The sequence below is a fragment of the Apostichopus japonicus genome, chromosome 8 (assembly GCF_037975245.1).
Source record: "Apostichopus japonicus isolate 1M-3 chromosome 8, ASM3797524v1, whole genome shotgun sequence".
NCBI lineage: Eukaryota > Metazoa > Echinodermata > Holothuroidea > Aspidochirotida > Stichopodidae > Apostichopus > Apostichopus japonicus.
The window spans coordinates 42154189-42164693 of record NC_092568.1 but is presented as its reverse complement, the minus strand read 5'-3'; the positions used below and the strand labels follow the sequence as shown (position 1 = coordinate 42164693).

At 36.9% G+C, this 10505-nt stretch overlaps 1 protein-coding gene across 5 annotated transcripts; it reads left to right on the top strand.

The window, feature by feature from the left end:
* Positions 1-1496: 1496 nt before the first annotated feature.
* Positions 1497-10445, top strand: LOC139972086 (leucine-rich repeat protein 1-like). 5 transcript variants are annotated; one of them, XM_071979010.1, is made up of 6 exons: positions 1497-1676; positions 3396-3468; positions 3581-3767; positions 5382-5480; positions 5781-6508; positions 8165-10445. In XM_071979010.1, exons 3-6 carry the CDS (start codon positions 3588-3590, stop codon positions 8442-8444), a joined length of 1287 nt encoding a protein of 428 aa, XP_071835111.1. In that variant the 5' UTR covers positions 1497-1676; positions 3396-3468; positions 3581-3587; the 3' UTR covers positions 8445-10445. The 5 variants fall into 5 exon arrangements, with proteins under 5 accessions (XP_071835111.1, XP_071835110.1, XP_071835109.1 ...); XM_071979009.1 differs by having other exon boundaries at positions 1498-1676; positions 3425-3468; XM_071979011.1 differs by lacking the exon at positions 1497-1676 and adding an exon at positions 1697-1883 and having other exon boundaries at positions 3425-3468.
* The last annotated feature ends 60 nt before the right edge of the window (positions 10446-10505 follow it).

Genomic DNA, 10505 nt, shown 5'->3' with positions numbered 1-10505 from the left:
CACAGAATATCAAACACCACACGTGCAAGGTGACTATAAGTTTACTGCAAGGTGACTATGCAAGGTGACTATATGTTTGCAAAGTGTTTGCAAGGTTATGCAATGTGACTATATGTTTACTGACATATTATGCAAATTTTCCTGTTCTATCTGAGTTTGTTATCACACGCAAAACGACATTAATTTGTCGTGTATAACAAGGTAAAGGAGATGTTATAATCACGGAAAGTTAGATGTGTCCAGTAATTTCCATATAGAATGCTGCCAGTAAGACCAGACGGTGTGCTGAAAATGCAACGTCGGGAGGGCGAGGGGGCATCGAGTCGGATCTCTACGGTTCCTGCAAAAAACAAGGGGGTCCCATCGAGTCGCATGACACATTTATATGTGGGGGGGGGGGGGATCAAGTCCATATTGTGGCATTATTTCGACTTTACTGTGAAAGTAAGTCGACTGTATGGTACCAATGTTTGAAAATACTGCAGCTTTTGGTACCATTCATACCACTTTCTGGTACATTAATTCCACCAGTAAAAAATGATAATACACATCGATTTAAATGGGCCATAATTTCAAATTAATATTACCATCTATTCGAAGTTATCCTTTCACGTCAAACTTCAGTCTCTGATAATTTGATATATCGTACCACCGAATTAATGTATCAATAAATTAAAATTCATCCCGTTCTATACGTCGAAAAATTGTCCTCTCTGGCTAACCATAAGCGGAGCCCATAATACTTGATTTTCTAACTAACTTCAACTTTTTGGGAATAGCGTGAGAATTAATATCCGAATTCGCAGAACAGAGGTTGGTTACTAAAAAGAAAAGAACAAAAAATTAACGCGCAGCCTACACTTCCGCACATGTTTGGTGGGATTCGTTGATGAAAACCAAAGTGAATTAATTTATAATGATAATCCACAAAAATGTATCTTTTTGACTGATGAATGAAGAAAAAATTCTAAGCAAATTTGCAAGCACTTTTTACATATCGTTATTGATATATTAACAACTAAAATTGTCACAGATTGTACTATAAGTGAACTTCAAGGGAACATGTGTGCCCAATAGATACAATCTGCCAGTGACATCAAAGCATTTCTCCCCTTTATTTTTTATTTTCTTATGTTGATCTTAGATTTTATCTAAGGAATATAAAGTTAGCAATATATCAATAACTATAGTGTATTAATATATTGAGATGGATCCCAACTTTGAAGTAAAAAAACTGGATGTAAATTTTGAAGAAAAATATAAAAAGGAACTTGTCAGTGTGTTTCTAAGAATCACTTCTGTTTGCTACAAGTACCATTTGAATAAAAAAATGTTTTAAGTTCATGTTTTCGCGAAAAACTTACGCAGGAATTGGATGCTCATTTCACCAGACTGCTTACAACATGTTCCACTGTCAACAATCAAACAAATGTACGTATGGATTACCTTTATAATGAAATTGTTGGCGTTCCATAACATTGAGTTCGAGTGCCACTGACAGAAATCAACACTTACACTGTGCAGTTATATTGAGCTGTGCGCTACATACACCGCTGTGGTGGCGGGAGATTTGATCCTTCGTAAAAGTATGTGAACAGTTGAATTCTCAAGAAGACAACCTATTTGCAAACCACAACATAAAAGAGACGTCTTCAAGTTAAACTAATTACTACAAGGTATTCGTTGTCCACGAAGCCGCCTACTGATAGAAGTGTATCCAAATATACTTTATAAAGACTAACTCATTATCGACCTAGGATAGGCTAGCCTACTTGCACTTTGCAGTTGCATACTGCTACAGTGCAGGGGATTGCTTTTGCGAATTGACGAGTTTGCAACGACATGACCGGTTTTCGGTTCCATTGTCAACGAATCGTCAAACTGTGAGAACTTATCATGAATTTCGAAAATTTTAGACACATTTCAGAAAGTGTGTCCATTAAAACCAATCATGCAGTGTAAATATTGAAGTCCCCTACTGTAAGTTAATGTAGTCTATCCTGTTACCCTAGTAATACTATAACAACAAGTTAGGGCATAAGGTTAGGTTAGGACTAACACTAACAGGCTAGTGACTCATTAATAGCCCTAACTTTGGCTAAGTTCGAAATTACAAAGTCCTAACTTAGTTATGCGAGGTCGGACCTGCCAACCTGCTTTTTCTCAAAAATATGGAGATTTACAATTATCCATCCTTAAAAGGCATTGAAGACTCGCCCCAAACCGTGTGCCGCGCTCTGAAAAAGTTAACTTTCCGTTGCTTGCAAATGACGCTTTCTCCTTGTCGCTACAAAATGCAGACAGTGATACGTGATACCTTGTTATCTTTTATCTAGACCTGAGTTGTCCACGCTGCTATGTACACTGTGTTGTGGGTATTGACCGTAGCTGTATGTATTGACTGTACACTAGGCTAGTGTCTAAATACTGACGGTAGCAAGCTGTGTGTGTATTTTCTGGGATCGATGGTGATGTCTAACACTTCTGTTACACCTCATTCGAAACTAGGTCAGATTACCGGCATGAGACGTTTCTTTGTGCGCGAGTCTTCACACCCTTTAACTTAGTAATGATTAGTAGGCCTAATTCTTAATACTAAATTTGGCTTAGGGCAATCATAGGCCTGGGCCTAAGAAGAATTAGGCAAAATCCAACTAGCCCTTTAAAACATGATCCAATTTCTGGTTCAGTTCTGATCACTATTTATAAAGAAATCAGAAATCAAGGTTTGCCAGGTAATTGATGCACAAAATCTGCATGATGTGAGATCGCAAAGTTCATAACCAAGAGACACCTGGTCGACTCAGGAGATAACAGTTTCTGTAGGCTGAGTTTTTAGTCAGAATTGCAGTTTTTCCAATTATAGTTTTAAGTTTGATTAAAACAATAGCTACAGGTAGCCTAGGCCTTATTGATCATAGCTTGCTTATTACAATTCCCCAAAACCTCCAGTGTTGTGTGTAATCCCCATCCCTCCCCCCCAAAAATGTGAAATTGATAATATTTGTGATCAATTTCCTCCATAAAAGAGTACAGTCCTAAGTAAGTAAATAACTAGATGATCACTCATTCTATGTAGAGAAAGTCATGTAAAGGTGGAAGTGAATTCTAAAGGTGGCATAAGTTTCTGTTTTTTACATTAAACCAGGATAAGGAATGCTAACCACACTATGTTCTGAACACAGTATAATATCAGTTTAAATTTCTGTGAAAATCCTGTTGGGTGACAGAATCACTGGACCTGTGAATTGCACTGTTTATCTGGAGCTTTTAGCAGGGCTAGACTTTGGTAGCAATCAAAAAATTAGCAGTTAATCTTTTGGTTTTGTTAATCAATGCAGACTTGAGTTTGTAACCTAATGAATGTTAGTCATTATCAATTTTTGTTCCCATAGTATTTTTGTTACTTTTATCATTTTGTCAGATTGCGAAGCATGTGGCAGTTTCTTCTCTCGTGCACCTATTATGGTAAACTGTTTATTTTTGTCTTTGAATATTTGTATTGTAATTTCAAGGTCCTCAAAGTTGTTGATTAAAGCGTAAATCATCTCCTTAAGTATATATGTTACTTGCTTCATAGATTCAAAATGCGTTTATCTTGTGACGTTGAGGTGGTTAGCCGCCTACTTTCGTCTGAAGGCTTCAGAGGCAAAAACCGTTCCGCAAGGACATCCTTGGCAATTGGCAAGAAACCCTGTTCTGGAATATCTGGGGGATTATTTCTTATGCTTTGCACCGCAAAGGACCGAAAAGGATCAAAATACAAGGTATTGATGGCTTGTTGATGTTGTGAACAACTTATCAAGAATTACAACTCTTAGTCTACAGTACTCACATGACCTCCATATTTCAACTATGGTGATAAACAGTTACTTTGTGTGTCCTCTAACATTTTGTATTGCTTACTGGAAATGTAGCTGCACTACTCATAGACATCGTTTACTGCAGTGTTTGAAAGTGAAATTGTAACCACTGTTCTGAATATAACTTTAATCCACATTAACCTCATTTATACAGTGAAAGAAGGAAACATCAGTGATTCAGTGTTGTATTTGGAGGCACTATTGCAAATTATTTCACCCAAGGGCGTAGGAACCGGGGGGGCTGGGGGGCGCCAACCCCCCAGTGAAAAATGTGGAGGGGCGGAAGTATCATTCCGCCCCCCCCGCTTCGCAAGTCAGAAAACCACTTTTTCATTTCCAAATGAGAAAAAAATTCTCATTTGGAGCACCAAATTGCATCTAAGGCCTGGTGAAAATACAAAATTAAGTTTACAAAATGGAGTGGGTGTTGAAGTGTGCTATATTGCACCAAATTGCATCTGAGGCTACCTGGAAATGCAAAAATGCCGGCCATCAGTCTTCAGCCCCCCCACTCAAAAGTACCTTCCTACGCCACTGATTTCACCCATTTACAGGAACTATACAGTAAAATTTAATTACGTAGTAAAGTTAAGGAGGACTTTTACCAGTATAAATATGAATCTAATTCTGGTGGAATCCCATCAAAGCATCGTTGAATTATAAAACTAAACAATATTTGTTCTCTAAGCCTTACAAAGTTTCCATATACTGTACCCACCCAACTACTGACAAGTGGTAACCAATCAAACTTTCTTATTCCCAAAATGAATCTTTTATCTGGCATTTGTGAGTCACAAACACATTGAAAGTGCAACCAGAACAAGAAAGTATGCAATCTATTTTCAATTGTAAAATATCAGATTGTTTTTCTGGTACCTCAATATATTTTGACTTTCAGGGTTACCCCAGTACCTTGATCAGCCTGTCAGTGGCAGTCCAGTAAACTTACACATAAAATGTAAAATTGATTTAGACTAGCACCATGCTACCTCTCAAATTCTTTTCTTTTGATCAAAGCAAACTTGTCTCTTGCAGCGTTTCCAATCTCACACAAATTGTTACCAAAATAATTGATGTAACTAAAAGACTTGATTTATCTTTGGTCATATTTTAGGATATTGTTGTTATACAGTGTTTAGTCAAATATGGTTATATTATAAAATAAACCTTACTTTCATCTTTCTGGGTGATTAGGATAAAGTTGCATGGATGTGAACTTCACTGTGAAGTACTAAAATTTGTTTGTAAGGTTGTCTTCAGTTCTGAACTGCATGTAGAATCAAGGAATAAACTGAAACGTCACTTCTCCAAGACTCCAACAAAGAGTTTCTTTGTTCCTGCTATTGGGTTAATATGTATAGGGTACAAGCATGTACAATAAATGTGTTATTTTCATTGCCAACTTGCCATAGTTACTGTCTAATCTGTGCCATGAGAACTGTGACAATCAAATTTTTCACACCTTAGTACAATCACTCATGATATTATGATAGTGTTTCTGTTGTTGTTTTTGTTTAGCTCAAAGAGAATGTAGCTGCACTGTTCACCAAGTTTGTTGGAGAAGGCAAGGCAACTGTGAGAATCCGGGAACCTCCACATGATCTGTTTCTAAGCAAGGTGAATTTAAGTTAATTGAGGGTAATATTCGAACTATTGCTTGAGGAAGAAAATGTTGGAATATCCATGTAAATTCATTTCTTCAATATGAAGTTTAAATTGATATAATTGTATAATAGTTTTCACTCCTAATGTAGGAAGACTTTATTTAAAGTGAATCTTCTGAACCAAGCTGGCTTGTAAAATGAAGTGGAAACTAGTTCATTGATTTGTATGTATTTTTATCTTTGGCATCATGATAAGTGAAACACTATTATCGATTGAATGAGTCTGTATCATTTTTTCAATCTACCTCTCCAGGCAGACCCAATTCAGCTCAAGAGTTTCTTGTCAGCAATCAAGTTAGGACATCAGGATAAAGACCTAAAGGCCTCTCACCTAACCACCCTAACACCTGCAACGACATCGCAGGTGGAAAGACCAAAAACAAAAATGTACATTGAGGAGAGAAAAGACTACCCGATCACAACAAGCTTTGCAAAGTCTCTAGAGGTCTTGCACATCTCCAACTGCAAGCTTCGTCGGTTTGATTCTAGAATCTTAGAGCTGAAACATTTGATAAGTTTGGACTTAAGCTGCAATGCTATAGAGAATTTCCCTGATCAATGGGGAAGACTAAAAAATCTAGCAGAACTTAATCTCTCCAACAATAAATTAAAATTCATCTCCAAGTCCTTCATTCAAAGTTCTCTATCTCAGTCACTGTGCTCGTTAGATATTTCCAAAAATTGTCTCCAAGTGGTCCCTCCTCAACTCTTCAAATTTCGGAATCTTGTTCGCATCAACCTTAGTGAAAATCAGCTGCAGTTGGTTCCCTACAGTGCTGGACAGATGTCTTCCCTGAAGTTCCTGAACCTGTCAATGAATGCGCTGCAGTCCATCCCGTCTTCGTTTACTGCTTTGAGATTGGATGAGATTGATCTCCATGGAAACCCATTTACTCTTGAATGTGGCAGAGATCTCAGACAAGAGTCTTATACTTTCCCATCCTTGCTGGAATTTACTGGCCAAGCTGTTGTCAAGCACAGGTAAGGTTTATATAAAAGTTGGACTGATATTTATAAGATGTCTCCAATGGGTTGATACAAATGAGCGTTTTCATTGCTGAAGGTAAAGAAGTCCATGTTGTAACCTAGATAGTTTGTGTATGTGATGTCATAGCCAATAAACATGATAACTCAGAGAGTACATAATGTATGAACTTCATATTGGTTTGTGGATCCATCTATTTGAGCACAAGAATCATAGTTTTCTGTGGATATTAAAGGCATATAAAATGCACAGAGGTCTAGAAACCGTGTAATCACAATAATTTAAAAAGAAAACTTTGAAGATATGTTATTCTTGGTATGTGGATCAACAGCACTGAAGTACAAGAACCTTGTGTGTATAGTTTACATCAAATGATCTCACATAGAATGCAACAACATATCACTAAGCATGCTGTTTTTCTGCTAATTTGTTAATCAATATTGTTCCAAATATTCCAAAAGACAGAGTTAGTGTCACCGACCATCCACTTTCTCCAACCTGTTTTGATTCCTAGCCAGAGGCAAAAGGAATCTTTGGATGGTGGTGGCATGTGTAAACATTGGCTTGTAAACATGATAACTCAAATACCTTATGGTGACTGAACTTCAAACTTGGTACATGGAAGCACCTTATTGAGTAGAAGAACAGTATTGTTCTCTGTGGAGGTCAAAGGTCGTTTGAGATTAATAGGTCAACGTCTGAGAACAGTGTAAGCATGGTAACTCAAATACCCTAAAGGTAGATGAACTTTATATTTAGTATGATGAGGCACCTCATTGAGTAGAAGAAACTCATAGTTCTCTGTGGAAGTTGATCGCCATTTGAAGTCAACAGTGAACACTTTATTTGTTGTACAAGGAACGTTACACTATACAGTGAACAACACTACACTATACAGTGAAGTTGAGTGAACAACACTATACTATACAGTGAACACTACACTATACAGTGAACACTATATATGCTGTATATACTATAGTGAATGCTACACTAAAAAGTGAACACTATATATGCTTTATAGTGAATGCTACACTAAAAAGTGAACACTATATAAGCTGTGTAGTGAATGCTACACTATTCAGGGAACACTATATGCTGTGCAGTGAACGCTACACTATACGTTGAAGTGAACACTATATGCTGTACAGCGAACGCTACAGTATACAGTGAATGCTACACTATGCAGTGAACACTACACTATTCAGTGACCATTACACTACAGTGAACACTATGTACAGTATGATGTACAGGGAATGGTACACTATACAGTGAACACTATAAATGCTGTACAGTGAATATTACAATATACAGTGAACACTACACTATACAGTGAACACTATACTATGAACACTATTTATGCAGTATACTGAATGCTACACTGAACAGTGAACATTATATATGCTGTATAGTGAATGCTACACTATACAGTGAATGCTACACTATGCAGCGAACACTACTGTATATATGCTGTTCAGTGAATGCTATACTATACAGTGAACAATGCCAATTTTAATGTCTACTTTATGTCCTGCTCTGTTGGCATGAAAACCAAATACTTTTACCTCCATTGGAAGACTGCTGGTTTGTTCAAATCATCTAGGAAATCACTGACTATTCATTTTGATTATTTCTTATGTCTTTCTTATCTGCAGGCTTGAGTATTGCAGACAGTTTATACCGGTAACAGTTTGCATGTTCCTTGATGCTGCCATGGTGTGTCAATGTGGAAGAGTCTGCTTTAAGCCCTATGTCCAGCCTACACAACAATTCAACATGCATAATATTGCAAGCAGTGTAATGACAGTGAATGGGGTGGGGGATATTGTCCCCATGACAACCGTTCTATGTTCATCTTATTGTTCTCAGCTATGGAAGACAGGCGGCCCTGCTTGGAGGGCGTGGTGTCGTAAGGGAACCATTGGCTGTAGATGACAAAAGACCCTGCTTGGAGGGCATGGTGTCGTAAGGGAACCATTGGCTGTAGATGACAAAAGATATATGTTTCACCAAATAGAAAAAAAGTACAGTATTAAGAAACACTACACATTTTCAATCTTATAAATTAAATTTCATGCAGGAAATGTGGGATTACAAAATTGGTTCTTTCAACACCCAGAAGTACTATGTTACTCTCTATGACAATGAAATTAACTATCATGTTAATGTGATTTGTAGTTAATTACAGAAACCAGTAAAACTTTTAATGCTGCTGCTATGTAGTTTATTTCTTTCTTTATTGACACATTCTATGAATATGTAACATTTGCAACTGGTAAATATTGTACTGTCTATTACTTGGGATAAAACAGGAGTTGTACTTTCAAACATAGCTCAACTATTAAGCCTGTCATTCCATAGCTCCCACGTTTTCCTGTTGCAACTGCTGGTTATCGTCATACTTGTTGTCTGCGAATGAGGAAGAGGGGAGGGGGTATCCCTTCACCTTTATTTTTAACACACTTGAATTTTGAGTCCCCCTACATGCAAAATGGTGGCATGCAATGTTATGAATTAGCTGTAAAGATGTACAACTTACAGTAACTGCATAAAGTAACATATGAATTGTGTGTAAAGTTTTCAATTTTTTGGCATGCAACTCAGTCGGGATCGGGATTTTGACGAGCATACTGTATGTGGCTTGGCGGGTTTGGGACATCAAATGCGGGTCTAACTCGCCAGTTGTGAGGTATGCAAGACTCTAATCAGCTACAATATATCAAAGGTGTATTTAATAGGTTCTTAAGTTGTGTAATAGTCTGCCCAGTCTGCTTATGATCTTATTAATACTTTCAGTTATTAGAAAAACTTATTCCAAAGTCATCTAATCTCTCTTGCTCTTATCCTTCAAATCTGATATGATTTTGTAATAAATATTAGATGCAAAATCCTAGCAGTATTAGACTGTCTGGATGTGTTTGGAGTTACTGCCTGGTTTTGTCAAGAAATGAGCCACAATGTTATCCCACAAGTTAACAATGTGTCTTGATGTAGCCTGGCATAGATGGATCTAGTTGGTTTGGCCAGCTGCTGAAGTAATAATAATAGTATTAATAATAATCAGTTATTTTTAAGACGCTTAAGCGGTCACAAATGTGGGAGAAGCCCGCAAGGATTATGGATTGCAACTTAAATGTAAGGTCATTTTTGGAATCTTTACTTTAGAAAGTCATTTCATATGGGAAAAACTGTAGATTGCTCTTCGATCAAACCCACCTTACTATGACCTGGCCGGAGATCGAACCCCGAACCTTCCAATTGCTAAGCCTCATTGCACCGGTATAAGTACATTTCTATGGTAACATGTCCATATAATTTCTTTTATTAATTCCACTGCAGTTCATCATTCACTGCTCCATAAACCAATATTCCAGGATTGATTCTGGTAGGGGCATGACACTTTGTAGACTGCATTAGACAGATCAACAAATGTTGGAATCAGGAGTGTGGCTGTGGATATGTTGAATGTGGCGTTCAAAATTTAGACATCAAATGTTCCATTGTGAGGCATATTTAGTCTATAAGTTAGGTTTATAATTAGGTCTAAATATTAGGTTGTGCTCATAAATGAGACAAAAGTTGAGAAGTCTCAGTGTGTTTGCAAGAAACAGGATATGTTAAAATTGACAGCTTCAAGTTACAGATGTAAATACTATTAAAAGTTGAGCTATTGTGACTTGAGACTTTTGTGAATTTCCATGATTCTTCTTCCCTCAGGCTTGTAAAGGTCCATCTTGAGAGTGTAAATTGGGAACATGAATAATTACAAGTAGAGAGTTATTTTGATAATGGCTTAAATGTTGTTTTATTTGAAAGACATGATTCTTGTTACCCTGCACTCACAATACAAATCACAAAAGTATGAAAATAATGATAAATATATATCAATCTTTGGTTTAACAATGAAATAAATGTTGTGACTGTTGACTAAACTGATCAAGCTTTTGTCTTGTACTTTTGTGCTGCATTTAATTACATTACGGGTGAAAGACAATA